General features: G+C 45.5%; 1 protein-coding gene across 5 annotated transcripts in view; it reads left to right on the forward strand.

The window, feature by feature from the left end:
* Positions 1-17,777, forward strand: part of sfxn5b (sideroflexin 5b) — a 276,386-nt gene that overhangs the window by 159,255 nt on the left and 99,354 nt on the right. For all 5 annotated transcript variants that reach the window (XR_013578416.1, XR_013578417.1, XM_078554987.1 and 2 more), the window contains 2 exons: positions 10,043-10,158; positions 15,641-15,726. Coding sequence is in view for 3 of the 5 variants with exons in the window: in XM_078554987.1 (XP_078411113.1) it covers positions 10,043-10,158; positions 15,641-15,726 (202 nt within the window). In the remaining 2 variants the exon portion in view is untranslated. The remainder of the gene's footprint in view (positions 1-10,042; positions 10,159-15,640; positions 15,727-17,777) is intronic.

A 17,777-nucleotide genomic window follows, 5' to 3' on the forward strand; every position in this document is an offset into this window, starting at 1 on the left:
CCTACAATCACCGCTATTATCTTCCCATTAGCTGGGTGTGACTCCAGCCACTAGCAAGGATTTTTTTCATGAGTTGCTATGTTTGGTCAAATGTTGCCTCGATGCCAGCTACTCTCACCTCTCCCAAGCACAGAAGTAGTAAGAAATAGTACACATTACTTGTAGATTTCTCAGAGTGAACTACAAGCTGGATTCGAGTTAATTTGGTTTATCTAAGACATATGGACTGCTATCTCTGTTTAAAAGTTTTCATGACTAAATAGGCAATCTCTCTATTTGGGGCCAAATGTAACTAATCTAAGCTCAGTCAATTTAGGTGCATTTTAATCAGAATCATTGTTGTGATGTGCAAGGCAGTATCACATTATTTACGCCCAAGTCAGTAAGAAGGTGAAAGTGTAAATTTATTGCAGAGTGCGGAATCAATGGACAGAAACCTGAGATTGTTGCGTATTCAGTCTACTCCTGTCAAAAGTCACAGTAAGAAGCAATAATCAACATCAAATCTTTCCTTTCCTCTTGCACTCTAATTTTCCAAAGTTGTAAATTCGTCATGGTGTCTCAGAAGATGAGAAAAAAATCTTTCTTCAAGATAATTAAGACCATTTTGATTTTGATATAGTGCATTGAATTTACAGCGCAGAAAGAAGCCATTAAGGTCAACAGGTCTGTGCCGGAGTTTATGCTGCAGAAGAGCCTCCTCCTGCTCGACTTCATCTCACCCTATCAACGTATTGTTCTATACCTCTTTCCCTCATGTACATATCTAGCTTCCCCTGAAATGCTGCTATGCTTTTTGCCTCAACCACTCCATGTGGTCGCAAGTTCCACATTCTCACCACTCTGTGTGTTCTTCCTGTGCTCTGGTAAATACCAGGAGCTCAAGCTGCTGTCCCTTGGAGCTTCACTTGGTGTTGGTTTTCCTCCGCAGGCGATATCCCGGCCTTCGTTAATATTTATCTCTGTCAGCCGATAACTCCTCAGAGCTGCACACAGCCTACTGATTTGAAAACTGTGCGAGTTCCAGAACATTTTGTCATTGCAGGCATGGAAGAGAGCTGGCCTGGCTTCCATTCACAGACATGTACCAGCAGCTGTTGTCAGAACTCTCAGAGGCGTCCTGTGTTGTGAAAGCCTTGGGGAGGCCTGATTGTGAGCTCATGCGCTAATTAATTTGTTTGCCTATGTGATGATTAACCCTCTTCTGTCTGATGATTCAGGTTTTTTTTAATAGATTGGGAGGTCAATGCAGTAATTTAATCCATAGGCTGCATGTGCACACGTGCAGACACACACACACACACACACACACACACACACATATACATAGACATACATGCACATACACACACACATACACACATACATACACTTCAGCATACACACACTTTCTCAAATACTTGCAAGTGTGCATCTCTGATTCTCTCGCTCTCTCTCTGTATGTATGTACATAAACATAAAATATCACCCTGCATACTAACGGCACCACAGTTATTGTAAAACAGTGTCTGCCACGTGTATCTACATGGCATTGTTGATTGTGTATAAAGGTATACATTGTTTTAAAAAGCAACAGTGACTATCACAGGCAGAGGGATAAGGTCAAGGCTTCTGATTTACTGTTTGAATAAGTTGAATTCCATAAAAATAATTTTCTGGGATTTTTCCTGATACTTTGGACTGAATTCCATATCTTCACCTATTACCCTTTAAAACCATTCCAATCTGGTCTTGAGTTTATTTCTGTTGCTTTACCAGCTATATTTCAACATTTAATAAAAAACCTGTGATACTTCCAGACAACATTTCCATTATAATTTTCTATGTCCACATATATGTGCTAAAGTAAACTTTTCAAGCTGTACAGTGGCAACCTTTTGACTAGTAGGACAATGGTTTGTGTAGTGATGGTCGGCTCTGTGTTAAACATCGCCTGGTGTGACTCAGGGGCCTCGCTCTGTCCTGACAGTCTCTGCCACATTTGCTGCAGAGGGAGACAGCGGGCTGGGAAGGTACACGATTCACTGGCCTCTGTTTTCTCTGGGCCTGCTTCTCGGCCAGCTGAGCTTTCTCTTTCTGCTCGCCTCTTCCAATGCCCTTCAAAACGGTCAGCCTCCAGAGGTCCCGGCTGTCAGCGACTGTCTCCCAGTTGACAGTATCAATGTCCACCATCTTCATATCTCACTCACAGGTGTCCTGGGAGTGGAGGTATGGACGCCCAGGAGGTTGTGACCTAGTGGCCAGTTCAGTGTACAGAATGTCTTTGGATGTACGGACGTTATTCACCCAATGAATGTGGTCGAGCCAGTGCAGGCATCATTGGCTTAGCAGTGAGTGTCAGCTGATGGAATTAACACACTCCAGGATCTCTGAGCTGGTGACTTTGTCCTGCCAAGAGATGCCAAGGGTACATCTGAGACAGCGAAGGTATCTCAGACAGACAGAAACTGTCTCAAGCTGTACACAAGGAGGTGTCACATGGGATTTAACTCACTGGTAGCTTGCTAACGGCTGTTAGCATCGAGAGGGGAGCATGAACCTGACAGTGCAGGAGCAACCAGTAATATCAGAATGGGTTTGTAATGTTTGTAGCTCCTCTAGGAACAGTATATTTGTATTTGTGATTATTTCTCAGAGAGTATCACTGTTTCTCCTTCACACACTGCCTGTTTTTCTCTCCTCCGATTGGCATGTCTTTTTCTCGTTCTCTGTCTCTACCTCACAGGTGAAAACAAAGTTTCTGGCAGCTTCATCTCAAACTGCCCCATCCCACTCTCCCACCATTGGTCCATCTTCCAGGCGCAGTGCCTTCCCAGAGCCAATTGCAAAGGGAACAGCCTCATAAATCTGGAATTTCTCAGCCCCATTGAGACGGGTTGGAGTAAGTGGGCCGGGTAAATAGGGAGGAGCTGCGCCAGTACGTCTTTCCGACACATTTAAATGACTGCGGGGCAGCCGGGATCTGCGGGGACGCATTCCCCGTCAATTCATCAGAAAAATCCTACCCAGTGACACAAATTACAGTTCAGGGCCCTACAACCAGCGTAGGATCTTCATTTACAAAGGCAAATAGCCCACAGCTTGTTTCAGGTCAGAGTGCTGAACGTTCACTTACGCCCAAGAATCACATCAGACAGTCCTTAGAATAGGGTTGTCAGCTCTCCAGGATTGTCCTGGAGTATCCAGGAAATGAAGATTAACATACAAAACACTGCTGTGATTGACATCAAGGGCTTTAAAAAGATTGTGGGCGGAATTTTCCATTCTGGAGACTAAGTCCGGAGGCAGGCAGCACAGTAGGCGTGATTTCTGCTGGCGGTGAGGCAGATTTTCACGCCAGATGTTCCACTTTTCAGCTCATTAATTATGCACCAGCGAGGAGCTCATTGAATCTTGTTGCAGGGCGGGCAGTGATTCGCCCTCCCCGCTGTTACCTCACGGGGTCTGAGGTCCTGGCACCATATTTAAACAACACCTGCATACTCATTCATTCACTGCAGGCCAGATGTTGTAATGAAAAGGAAAACAATGGCCCCGAAGCTAACCAAACCCCTCCGCTTCACGGTTCAGCGAGGGCCTCCCTGGATATTCTCCATGCCGCCAGGATAGGAGCAGGAAGTCCACCCACCTCTCCACACCGGCCTGGCAGGAGGTCACCAGGGAGGTCAGCGCTTGTGGAAAACAAAAGGGGACCACCTTGCAGTGCAAGAAAAGGATGAATGATCTGATCCGCTCCGCCAGGATAAGTGAACCTTCTCCTCACTCCAAACTCACTCTCATAAGTGTTCAGTCAGTCTAAGGGTTAGAGTCCACAGGAATATCACACACTAGCAGCAATTGGGACATCAGTACTGATTGTCTGCCAACCACTTTAAGGTGTCTGAGTCATGTAGGATCTTGCACAAATGCATCTTCATCAGTTACAGGAGAGGGCTCAGCACACACGGCAGGCATGCATGCTTCTGAGCTGCTGTTTCATCTGTTAAGCTCACTACAGATCTATCTATCCATCTATCTTTATCCAGGACAACCTGCCCATAATCGACAGGAGAGACCGAAGACTGGGGTGGGGGGTGGGTGGAGACCCTGGAGATGAGGATACTATCTTCCCATGAGGTGCGGGCTGCAGAGCTCGCTGGAGAGGATAGCGATCGCTCCTCCACAGAAGGCAAAATTGGTCTCCCTGACAATCCTGTGGACAATGACTGTGAGCGACCAATAGTATCTAGTCAAACACTAAGTATTTCTCTTATCTGTCCAGCCCACCAGCAAGAAAAGGCAGAGGAAGAGTTCCAGCAGGCACCTCAGCCCCAGTCCCCAGAGCACCTCCGAGGAGGATGCTGAGGAACCATCATCACTGCGTTCACCTGCACCCTCCACCAGCGCAGATACACGCATCTTGGTGGGTCCTAGTTCTACAGTAGGCTCAGGCTCACAACCTGGTAATCACCTCATAGGCAGGGTGTCCACAGCAGGTGGAGGCAGTGACAGCCGAGGTCTCTGACATTCGGAGGACTGCTGGAGTTCAGGCCCCTGCAGAGTCCAATGATGAGTCTCTGCAGTCGGTTCTGAGAGTAATGTTCGAGATGCAGAGATAGGCAGGAGAACATTAAGCAGAGTTGTCAGAGGCTGTCAAGGGTACATCTGAGACAGCGAAGGTATCTCAGACAGACAGACAGAAACTGTCTCAAGCTCGATGTCGCTCATAAAGTGAAGCTCACCAGGATCGTTCTAATTATCTGCAGGCGGGACACTTAATGAGGTCCCTCTGTTTCATGAGATGCAAATGTGGTTCCCGACAAAGATCAGCGAGAAACTTGACCCGCCGTCAAAGTCGGGAGAACAAAATTCCAAATTAATTTCCCACGAACAGGAAACTGACCTTTTTCCATCAAGCCAAATTTTGTACCCCCACCCACCACGATCGCTGCCACTGGCAAGAGTGGAAAATTTGTATTTTCTTCTTCATTTTCTTTGAATACTTTCATTTCATAGCTTTAAAAATATTAGAGGTGGGCTGGGGAAAAAAAGGTGTGAAAATGGGTAACTAACAACCCCTAATTGGCCACCTCCACATTTCCCCATCCTATCAAGGACAGTAGGCAGGTTCTCAATGCTGAAAGCTCAATCAGAGGGGCTGCAACTCGGGAGCCCCACTTGGAGAGGTCGTACTGCTGAGGCAGGTCAGGGACCACATCAGGATGAAGGGAAACACATCTACAGGCCTATTCACACAGCCCTGTCATTGGGGCATGGAGCATCTGGATCTGATGAACCCCCTGGTCTGCCACTGGAAGACTGCCTCAATGGAGTTGGCAGCCTCAACACACTGAGGCTCTGAGAAATACCGAGGCTGGCTCAAAATAGCTCCCAGGGTGGGGCCAGAATTGGTCTAATTGGCTGCCAGCTTCCTTGGAGCAGGCAGATGATTCAGTTCCCAGAAAAGTTCCCTGGAGATGGTGAATTGCTTAAGGTCGATACTCCTGCACCCATCTGGGGAAGAAGTCCCAACTTAGCAGCTGGCAGTTCTGTAGTCCCAGGTTTGAGCTGTGCCAGACTTAAAATAAGCACAGTCTGGCTGGCAGGCCTCAGCGACTGAGGTGGGGGGGAGCCAGCTTTGAGAGGCCAGGGGGGTGGTGGGTTAAAGTGGGGATATGACCTTGTCGGGGAATGCCTCCGATGGGCACAGGGAAACCTTCACAGGAGGTCCCCACCCCACCCCTTGCCTGGCGCAAGTATGTGTAGTAAAAGCTGCCAGGCTACTGACTTGGCATAGGCCTACCCCTACTGCAGTTAACATGATGGCGGAGCAGGATGAGGCACTGAAGTGACCACTAATTGGCCATTTAAGGGCCTCAATTGGCCCAAAGGTGGGCCTCCAGCTCCTCCCATAAAACGGGAGACAGGATGGGGCGAGTAAGCGGCGTGCAGGCAATGTGCTGCATTTTACGAACCTCTCCCCCCCCCCCGATCCTAGCTTCTAACTGGCGGTCAGGGGACCATAAAATTTTGCCCTCTGTTCCTGTAGCCTCCAATTGTCAGTATTTAGAAGGTTTACATTTTCCAACCAACAATAGAACACAGGTGATAATTGGACGTAAAATTTAACATATTTAGTTTAAAAGGTTTAAATAGGATGGGCAAAAATCTCTGGTGTATCTATGTGTATTTCTTCTTCCAACTGTCTCTCTTGTCCTATGGTCTCTTTGTCCAGGTTCTCACATTCTCACAGGTTAAAATGTTGATATTTTCTAACTATCAACAGAATATTTCTTGCTGATCAAGTAATTAATAGAGCGTTTCCGTTTGCTTTGAAAATTACATTGTTATTTTCCTTGGAAAGAGCTCCAATTAGATTGAGGAAAGATGCTTTGGACAAAGAGCCTATGGGGATATGATAGATTCACATCAAAACTTCCGTAGGAATCTGTCAGAAACTCAGCTAAAACTTGGTTAAGTTGGGTCCTCGGTTTGCACCATAGTTTCCTGGATGGACAATTTGCTGAGAAGCCTTCACCAGAGAAGCCTGCCCCTTACTAGGCCCCTGTCCTTAGGAGGATGTGTTAGGGCAGAGAGCCGGAGCATTGGAGGTCCCATGCTCCATACTTAGAGAGTCTGCAAGAGAGCAGGCACACTGTCGATATTGGACCCAGCTGAAGTTCTAGGCCAGAACTGTGGCTCAGGCACCTACAGATTAAAGAAAATTAAGTTACTTTATCCGTGGGAGCATCTAAATCTTGCGTTTTGTAGAGAGGGCCTGGCTAACACCAGCTTGGGATTTCTTAAAGGATTTTCCAGTCTTTTTGTGTGGCAGGGAGCCACACTTGGACATTGATGCAACTTTAGCCACCATCAGGATCTTCCCCAATCTGACAAATTTTGACAAGGTTAATAACATATTAAACTAGATTTGCAAGGGGAGGGGAACCAGAGTGTTAGAGCAGATAGTGAGGTGGAGGAGGATAAAGGTCAAGCGAGGAATGCATGTATAGACAGAAATCAAAGGTTTGTACGTGATAGAAATGTTCTCAGGTGCATCTATTTCAATGCAAGGAGTATTGTCGGAAAGACAGATGAGTTTAGGGCGTGGATTGGCAGGTGGGATTACGACATTATTGCTATTAGTGAGACTTGGTTGCAGGAGGGGCAGGACTGGCAGCTCAATGTTCCGGGGTTCCGTTGTTTCAGACGTGATAGAGGGGGAGGGATGAAAGGGGGAGGAGTGGCATTACTAGTCAGGGAAAATATCACAGCTGTGCGTAGACAAGACAGCCTGGAGAGCTCGACTACAGAGGCCATATGGGTGGAGCTGAGGAACAGGAAAGGTGTGACCATTTTGTGGAAATGAGAAAGGATCTAGGAAGAGTGGATTGGGATAAGTTGTTTTCTGGCAAGGATGTGTTCAGTAAGTGGAAGGCATTCAAAGGCGAAATTTTGAGAGTGCAGAGTTTGCATGTTCCTGTCAGGATTAAAGGCAAAGTTAACAGGCATAGGGAACCTTGGTTTTCAAGGGATATTGGCGACCTGGTTAAGAAGAAGAGAGAGGTGTATAGCAGGTATAGGCAACAAGGAGCAAATGAGGTACTTGTAGAGTATAGAAAATGTAAGAAAATACTAAAGAAGGAAATCAGGAAGGCAAAAAGAAGACATGAGGTTGCTTTGGAAGATAATGTGAAGGTAAACCCGAAGGGTTTCTACAAGTATATTAAGAGTAAAAGGATAGTAAGGGACACAATTGGTCCCCTTGAAGATCAGAGTGGTCGTCTATGTGTGGAGCCTCACGAGATGGGGGAGATCTTAAACAGTTTTTTTGCATCAGTATTTACTCAGGAAACTGGCATAGTGTATAAGGAAGGAAGGGAAACAAGCAGTAGTGTCATGGAACATATAGAGATTAAAGAGGAGGAGGTGCTTGCTGCCTTACAGCGAATAAAGGTAGATAAATCCCCGGGCCTGACATGATATTCCCTTGGACTTTGAGGGAGACTAGTGTAGAAATTGCAGGGGCCCTGGCAGAAATATTTAAAATGTCCTTTAGCCATGGGTGAGGTGCTGGAGGATTGGAGGGTAGCTCATGTTGTTCCGTTGTTTAAAAAAGGCTCCAAGGCTCCAAAAGTAAACCAGGTAATTACAGGCCAGTGAGCCTGACGTCAGTAGTAGGTAAATTATTGGAAGGTGTTCTGAGAGATCGGATATACAATTATTTGGACAGCCAAGGGCTGAAAAAGGATAGTCAGCATGGCTTTGTGCGTGGTAGGTCGTGTTTAACGAACCTTGTAGAGTTTTTCGAGGAGGTTACCAAGAAAGTAGATGAAGGAAAGGCTGTGGATGTTGTCTACATGGACTTTAGTAAGGCCTTTGACAAGGTCCCACATGGGAGGTTAGTTCAGAAGGTTCAGACACTTGGTATCCATGGAGAGGTTGTAAACTGGATTCGAAATTGGCTGTGTGGGAGAAGACAGAGAGTGATAGTGGATGATTGTTTCTCAGACTGGAGGCCTGTGACTAGTGGTGTGCCTCAGGGATCTGTGCTGGGACCATTGTTGTTTGTTGTCTATATCAATGATCTGGATGATAATGTGGTAAATTGGATCAGCAAGTTTGCTGATGACACTAAGATTGGAGGCGTTGTGGACAGTGAGGAAGGCTTTCAAAGCTTGCAGAGGGATCTGGACCAACTGGAAAAATGGGCCAGAAAATGGCAGATGGAATTTAATGCAGAAAAGTGTGAGGTGTTGCATTTTGGAAGGACAAACCAAGGTAGGACATACACAGTAAATGGTAGGGCACTGAGGAGTGCGGAGGAACAAAGGGATCTGGGAGTTCAGATACGTAATTCCCTGAAAGTGGCGTCACAGGTAGACAGGGTTGTAAAGAAAGCTTTTGGCATACTGGCCTTCATAAATCAAAGTATTGAGTATAGGAGTTGGGATGTTATGGTGAGGTTGTATAAGACATTGGTGAGGCCAACTTTGGAGTATTGTGTGCAGTTCTGGTCACCTAACTACAGGAAGGATATCAGTAAGATTGAGAGAGTGCAGAGGAGATTTACTAGGATGTTGCCGGGTCTTCAGGAGTTGAGTTACAGGGAAAGATTAAACAGGTTAGGACTTTATTCCTTGGAGCGTAGAAGAATGAGGGGAGATTTGATAGAAGTTTACAAAATTATGAGGGGTATAAACAGAGTAAATACGAGTAGGCTCTTTCCACTTAGATTAGGAGAGATAAACACGAGAGGACATGGCTTTAGGGTGAAAGGGGAAAGGTTTAGGGGGAACTTCTTCACTCAGAGAGTGGTGGGAGTGTGGAACGAGCTACCATCTGACGTGGTAAATGCGGGCTCACTCTTACGTTTTAAGAATAAATTGGATAGATACATGGATGGGAGAGGTCTGGAGGGTTATGGACTGGGTGCAGGTCAATGGAACTAGTGGAATAATAGTTCGGCACAGACTAGAAGGGCCGAATGGCCTGTTTTTCTGTGCTGTAGTGTTCTATGGTTCTAACAGAGGCCAGGTGAGGCAAATCTCAGTGTAATATGTCTTTCCTTATTTACAGATTATCTATAAACAGCTAAAATTACAACAGGTGTGTAATTGATATAGCTTGTGTGTTTTCTCTCTTTTTTCCGCTTGCTCTTAAACACATTGCTCTCTCTCTCTCTTTCTCTCTCTGCCCTCTGTATATTATAGGATAGCAGGCCCCATGAATATTACACTGAACAGCAGTCCCTGTTTGTATTATAGGGAATAGCAGCCCCTGTGTATATTATAGGGGCATTGGAGACCTCACATATACATTTAGGTGAAAAGCAAACCCTGTATGTATTCTAGAGAATTAAAACCCCTATATGTAATAAGAGACCCTGCAAATACTGTAGAGAATTGGCTACCACTGGCGCACGCATTATGGGTGAAATGGCCTCCTTCTACGATGTAGGATTCCATTATCGTATGACTAGTTTTCCAGGGTGAGGTATCTTTAAAATGCCTGACTTTCCCAGAATATTGCTGACTGCTATGTGTATTTTGTTTTCCTGCAGCAACTGCAAATGTCTGCAATGTGGTGCTGATGAGGCACAGCGAGCTGGAGGAAGGGATTTCTGTGTTGGACGTGGATGGAAATGTCATTGGATCCTCCAGGGTCGCTGCCAAATATGTGCGTGTTTGACTCTGTGGTTTTGTATCTGCCAATTCTGCCTTCTTGCATATCATGGTTCTCCTCGTCTCCATCATTTGTGGCTGTAATTTCAGCTGCCTTAGTCACTAACTCTCCCTAAACCTCTCGAAATTTCTTTAGGACACTCCTTAAAATCTACCGGTAACTTTTCAAGCAATCTTTTTGTCACCTGGTCTAATGTTTGCTTAAATAAAAAAACAGAAGCTGCTAGATGTAGGTTAGCAGGTCAGTCTTTATCGGTGAAGAGACAAAGATTGGGGAGATTTTTCGGAGGCATCGGGGTTCTCGCCAACTGGCTGGAGAACTGGCGAGAAACCTGTGTTGTCTCCTGCAGGAAGGCCTATCAGTATTAAGTGCCTTTCAAGCCCCTCCATTGTTCCACTTACAATTTCTCCTCTGTAAATACCAAAACTTGAATAGCTCTTTGAATCCGTTCCTCATCACAACATCAATTTGGTGTCAGTCATGGTTCAGTGGATAGAACTCTCTACCCTGAGCCAGCAGTTATATTCCACTGCAGAGATTTGAGCATAGAATCTATGTTAGCAACAATGCAGTGCTGAGGGAGTGCCGCACTGTCGGAGGTGCCATCTTTGGGATGAGATATTAAACTGAGACCCTGCCTGCCCTCTCAGGCGAAGATAAAAGAGCATAGAGTTCTCCCCAATGTCCAGACTGATATTTGTCCCTCAACCAATGTTACTAAAACAGATTACATAGTCATTGCTGTTTGTGGGAGCTGGCAACACTTCAGGTGTTACTTCATTGTCTTTGGGACATCCTGAAGCCATGAAAGTATAGAAACACAAGTCTTTATTTTGTTTCCTTTTTATTGTCTATATTTTATTGACACAGCCCCTGGTCATTGCCCATCCAAATTCCAGCTAGACTTCAAACACCTTTGCATCTTCACTTTGTTCATTTATTGGAATGTTTCTGTAATCTGAGTGGGGAGTGACTCTCACAGTCTACCTTGGGATACCAGAAGTGCACAATCCCTGATTTCCCCCCCCGCACCTCCCCACCCCCAATTCAAATTTATGGATGGAAAGTGGAGGCTACACACCACAGTTTCTCAAGATCCACTCCCCATTGGGAGCACCACATTGCAAAACTCTCCCTAGATCTGACCACCCCTCTCCTGTACTAATGGAACCTCAAAATTGTGAAGGTTCTCCCTTTCCTTGGTGTTTTGCAGGTGTATTGTGCAGTGACCCATGTCGGCAACCTGTGAAAAGCAAGTTCAGCCGCAAGCCCACCACATTCTGTAGCAAAAAAATGTAGATTAATAACATTAATAAATTATCTGCATATATTTTTGTTATAAGCAGTGTAGCAGAAGCACTATTTAAATTTTAAAATATAGCACGAGTTTACAGGCCGGCATTTCGTAAACGCTGGAAACACTCAGCAGGTCAGGTAATACTTTGGGATGGAGTTATGAACCTTGTGGTGTTGTGGGCTTTGATGAAAGATCATTGATACATTCTACTTTCCTTTTTTAAAATTCATTCATGGGATGTGGGCATCGCTGACTGGGCCAGCATTTATTGCCCATCCCTAATTGCCCTTGAGAAGGTGGTGGTGAGCTATCTTCTTGAGCCGCTGCAGTCCATGTGGTGTAGGTACACCCATAGTGCTGTTAGGGAGGGAGTTCCAAGATTTTGACCCAGCAACAATGAGGAACAGTAATAGATTTCCAAGTCAGGATGGTGAGTGGCTTGGAGGGGAACTTGCGGGTAGTGGTGTTCCCATGTATCTGCTGCCCTTCTAGATGGTAACAGTTGTGGGTTTGGAAGGTGCTGTCGAAGGAGCCTTGGTGAATTCCTGCAGTGCACCTTGTAGATGGTACACACTGCTACTACTGTGCATCGGTGGTGGAGGGAGTGAATATTTGTGGATGGGGTGCCAATCAAGTGGGGAGTATTTCATCACACTCCTGACTTATGCCTTGTAGATGGTGGACAGCTTTGGGGAGTCTGGAGGTGAGCTACATGCTGCAGGATTTCCAGCCTCTGACCTGCTCTTGTAACCAGTGTTTCCTGCAGCTGAGTGTTTCCAGCATTTTCTGTTTTCATTTCAGATTTCCAGCATCTGCATTATTTCGCTTTTTTGTTTCTCAACTCGCAGTTCCAGCTGAGGAGGAGAGAAGACAGCAGAGAGGAAAGATGGCAGCAGAGCAGGAGCTGAAGCAGGGACTATAGCAGAACAGGAAAGAGAGACCAGAAACAGCCAGCCATCCAGCCCATAGCTAGCTAACCAGCCCAGAGCGAGAGAGCCCACAGGCACCTAGCCAGCCGTACAGCCAGTCTGCAGCTGACCGACCAGCCACAGCCACCCGGCTAGCTCGCAGCTAATGGTCAGGACCATTAGTATCCAACCAGGCTGCTCAATACCACCAGCAGAAGGGGATCCCCAGGTTATGGGAGATGGAGTAATGGGGTCATCCACTAGAGAAGGAGAGGCAGCAGCAGAACTGAAAGGAGAACTATCATGAAAGACAAGAGAGTTGGAGATTCACAACATGCGGTTAGTTGATGATTGTGGAAGATTCACTGAGAGCCCAGGACTGTCCTTATAGAATGGTAATGGTTATTAGCCATAGTCCACAAATGACCATAGGCATCTCTCTTCATTAGGGAGAGACAATTGATTATATATAGCTTGCGGGGCAACACTCTGCAAGCATGGGGCAAGATAAGGAGGTAGGCCTCCATGCGTTGCCACAGCTAGTATGGGGTTTGAACCTGTTAGCATCATTCTGCATCACACTCTAGCCATCAAGTCAACTGAGCTAACCAGCCCCCACTGACCTTATAACTAAGAGACTTACAGTAAAAGCTGTTTCTAGTATGCAGTTCCCATATTCCTAATGCTCCTGTCAGCACGACACCTTAAAATTTTCAACTCTGATTGGACATATTCCAGGGGGTTATCATCACATGATCTCCATCCTCCACACTCTCACCATTGGCTGTCTGACATGTTCATCTTTGCCTTTCAGGAGAACTTTTTCAGCCAGGTTGTAACAAGCCCAGCAAGAGAAGGGGCAGTTTTGGACTGAGTTTAGGAAATGAAGCTGGCAGGTAGTAGGGATATCAGTATATCAGTGGGAGAGCATTTTAGTAGTAGTGATCATAATTCAGTTAGACTTACAGTAATTATGGAAAAGGATAAAGATAGACCAAGAATAAAAGTTTTAAATTCAGAACAGGCCAATTTTACTAAACTGATTCAGCACAAGTGGACTGGAAACAGCTACAAAGATAAATCAGTGTCAGAGTAGTAGAGGTATTGAAAGAGGAGATAGAGAGGGTCCAGAACAAATTTGTTCTCATTAAGATAAAGGGTGGTACTCCCAAATCTAGACACCACCCAATCTGCCCCACCCATCCCGCCCCAATGTCAAAGAGCATACAGAATAGAATAAAGCAAAAAGAGGAAGCTTATGCCACATGCCAAAAGCTTGTTAATGCAGAAAACCTAGAGGAGTATAGAAAGTGCAGGAGTGAAATTAACAAGGAAATTAGGAAAGCAAAGAGAGGGAATGAAACGTTATAATAAAATCAAGGATAAGCGAAAGATGTTTTATAAACACATAACAAAAGGATGACTAAGGAAAAAATAACCACTTAAAGACCAAAAAATGTAACTTGTTTGTGGAGGTGAAACACATGGGCATGGGTCTTCATGAATACTTTGGGCTAAATTTTCACTGAGACAGGATGGTCGGGGAGGCCTTTAACAATGGAGGGCGAGTCCCGATTCCAGGATTCCCGACCCAATTCCCGGGCTAGCTGAATTTCGGGAGCGCCTTTAAAGGGTGCAGGCTGGTTTCTGTCAAAAGTCTGCACCCAGCACTCCCAACCTGGCCTGCTCCATTGAAGAGATGGCCATGTCCTACACCTCTGCAGTTTTTTTGGAGTCGGGCCATGTTTTTAAAGAGTCATGGTTCACAGCCCTTTAGAAGCATCATGAACCCTAGTCTGCCAAACGGAACCTTTCAAAACTCCTCCTCATGCCCCCATGGCAAGGTGAGAACCCCCCACTTACTCTGCAGGGCCCCTCAGACCCCCCCTATGCCAAGCTATGCCTCTCCATCACCCACCTCATGGCCCCTCATGCTCCCTATGCCAGCTATTGCACTTTCATGCCCATTGGCACACTATATACTACATAGATCACTATAGTGACAGGAGGATGTGTGAAAAAAAGCTTTTAAAAAGTCATTAACTTATTCATTACTTTCCACTATATTAAAAAAGTCATTTCACTACAAGGCAATAAAGGTACCAATCATCCAGATCCTTTAAAGTATCAATAACAGAAACCACATACATAAAGAGGCTTGGCTGAGAGCCCGGACATCCATTACTCTTGTTGAAACAGCTGTGCCCCAGAGAAAACATTGCTTGATCGACAGCTCTGTCTTTTTGATCTCTGCTGTCAATTTCACAATCTTTATTTACACAAGATTCAGTGGTTTCAAGGGTTTGTGGTTTCTGTTATTGATATTTTGCATGGTCTGGATGATAGACACTTTTATTGCCTTGAAGTGAAATGAATTTTTTCAGTGGAAAGTCATAAATGAATGAATGACTGTTTGGAAAGTTATTTTTACAGACCCTACTGTCACTATAGGGTTCATTGCACTATACACTATACAGTGTATAGTGGAACAAAGGGCATGGAGGTGCCTTAGTTTGGCTTAGGGGTAGGAGAGCCCATAGTGGCAGATGGAGTGCCATAGCTTGGCATGAGGGGCCATGGGGGTGGTGGTGGGGGAGCATAGCCTGGCATGGGGCTATGAACTGGCATGGATGGGGCAAGGGGTTTGTGTGGGGTGTGAGGACAGGAGGGCCTTTGTGTTTTTATTTTAACTGGGATGAAGTTCCAGAACACCAAGGTGGGCCTTTTAAACAGACTGCCCCAACACCCGGCAGCCCCTTTGGCTGCCTCTGCAGGTAAATAGCATTATATTGACTTCCTCATGATGAGTTGTGACAGCTGGAACTGGAAATAAAAATGTCATAATAGGTCCGTGCTCTACTGAGGTGCCTGAGTTAAAGTACATTAATAGGTACAGTGTAGACGGAGACTTACTCTGTATCTAACTCACGCCGTTCCTGCCCTGGGAGTATTTGATGGAACAGTATAGAGGGAGCTTTACTAAGCTATCTAACCTATCTTAACCTGCCCTGGGGTGTTTGATGAGACACTGGGTGTCAGAAATAGGCACATCTGTTCATCAACAGTAGTGCCCCTTAAGTAGTTAGCCACAAGCTCGACATTGAAGAAGAAAATCCAGCCAGCAAAGTCATTTTTATTTCAATAAAATTATCACAAAAAGCCTCCATTGTTGGTAAAGCAGCATTACAGGTCACAGTGGGCTTTGAGGGTTTCTAGGTATAGTGATTAAGTTTAAATATATTTACTGGAATTATGTTTGTATTTTTTGCAGGCACTGATGGAGACTGCCATGACTAGAATAGTCCTCCCTATCCCGATCCTGGTGCTGCCCCCGGTTATTATGTCACTGCTGGAGAAGTAAGTGTTAAGGCTGGGTCCTGTTGTTATTTCGATTCTTTCCGCTCCTAATCTGCAGGCGCTGACTCTTGCTGGGGTTCCGATCCCTTAGCTGCCATCCAGCACCCTGTGCATTGATCTAGACGGCATCCCAGACTTTTGCCAGACCTGCTCCTCCTCCATTGGACCTAGCAGCAATAGCTTTTGCCAATCTAGTATTGTTGGTTTGGCATTCTGAATGTAGACAGAATTTTGTGCAAGGTTACAGTGGTATATCCCAGGAAAGGAAGTGGGAGGCTGGCCAGGACTGCATTGTAATAGGCACATCTAGAGTTTCAGCAGCAGATAAACTGAGGGAGGAGTGAATCGGATGCTGTAGCAGAGGTGGAAATAGGTGGTCTTTCTGCAGATGTGCGGTTGGAAGCTCATCTCAGGAAATTTGACACCAAGGTTGTGAACAGACTGGTTTAGTGTCAGCCTATTGCCAGGGAGAGGGATGGAGTTGGTAGCCAGGGAACAGAGTTTGTAGGGGGGGACACAAGACAATGGCTTCTATCATCTTAAATATTTAATTGGAGAATATTTCTGGTCATCCAATACTGGATGTCAAACAAGTAGCATGTTTAGAGACAGTTGAGGAGTCAAGGAAGGTGGTGGTGAGATAGATCTGGGCATCATCAACATATCTGTGAAAACTGATACTTAAGATGAGGCTTCTGAGAGGCAACATGTAGATGAGGAATAGGAGAGGCCAAGGTTACATCCTTGGGGGAACACCAGAGGTAACTGTGCGGGAACAGGAAGTAAGCCATTGCAGACGATTCTCTGGCTACGATTAGAAGATAAGCTTAGGAGACAAGAGTGAAACCAGGTGAGAGCTGTCCCACCCAAATGGACAACAATGCAGAGGCATTCGAGGAGGATGGTATGGTCAACCCTGTCAATGACTGCAGACATGTCGAGAAGAGCAAGGAGAGAAAGTTTACCTTTTTCATAGTCATATAGGTAGTCATTTGTAGTGAAGAAAGCTGTTTTGATCCAGTGGCTTGGGAAAAAAGTTGATTAGAGGAATTCAAACATGGAGTTCCGGGAACAATTTGCACAGATTTGGGAGGTGACAATTTGTTCAAGGACTTTGGAGAGGAAAAGAGGATTGTAGATGGGGCAGTAGTTTGCAAAGCTGAAGGGCCCATGGGTTGAGGAGAGGGGTGATGATGGCACATTTGAAGGAGAGGGACAACATCTGAAGAGATAAAACTACTAACATAAACGGCTAACATGGGAACCAGGAAGGGAAGTTGGGCAGTCAGCAATTTAATGGGAATAGGGTTGAGGAATTATGAGATTGGTCTCCTGGACCAGATGAGCTCAAGAGAGCATGAGGGTAAGTAGGAGAGAAACTAGAGAAAGATGTAAGGGCCAAGGGGATCTTTAGAGGAAGTTTGGCTCAGTGAGTTAGTGGAAATGGAGTGAATTGGCAGAGGCAGCAGATCAACAATCTCAATCTAGTGACAAAGAAGGGTAGAGGAGACAGGGGAAAGAGGTTTAGGAAGATGGTTGCAGGAGAGAAAAGAAACCAGGACGTGATGTTCAAATCCTTCATGGCCTCACTCTTTTGTATCTCTGTAACCCCCTCCATCTGTACAACCCCCTGCCCCAAGATTTCTATGCCCCTCCAGTTCTGTCTCTTGCATTTCCATCACTTCACCATTGACAGCTGTGTCTCCAGCTGCCTAGACCCTCAGCTCTGAAATTCCATCCCTACCTCTCTCTTCCTTTAAGCTCTTGCTTGAGATCACCTGTGACCCGCTTTAATATCACTCCTTGTGGCTCGCTGTCAATTTTTGTTGGATTACAATCCTGTTAAGTGCCTTAGGTAATTTTATTGTGTTAAAGGTGCTATGTTAATGCATATTGGTGTTGGGTGTCAGTGCTAGCTTGTCCGCTTCATTGGGCAGTAGAAAGTTAATAATGCTAGCATGGGACTGAGACTGAAGTCATCTATAGCCCCAGACCAGGCAAGAATGGCAGGTTTCCTTCCCTAAAGGACATTAGTGAACCAGTTGAGTTTT

Source organism: Cetorhinus maximus, chromosome 1 (genome assembly GCF_964194155.1).
Source record: "Cetorhinus maximus chromosome 1, sCetMax3.hap1.1, whole genome shotgun sequence".
Lineage (NCBI taxonomy): Eukaryota > Metazoa > Chordata > Chondrichthyes > Lamniformes > Cetorhinidae > Cetorhinus > Cetorhinus maximus.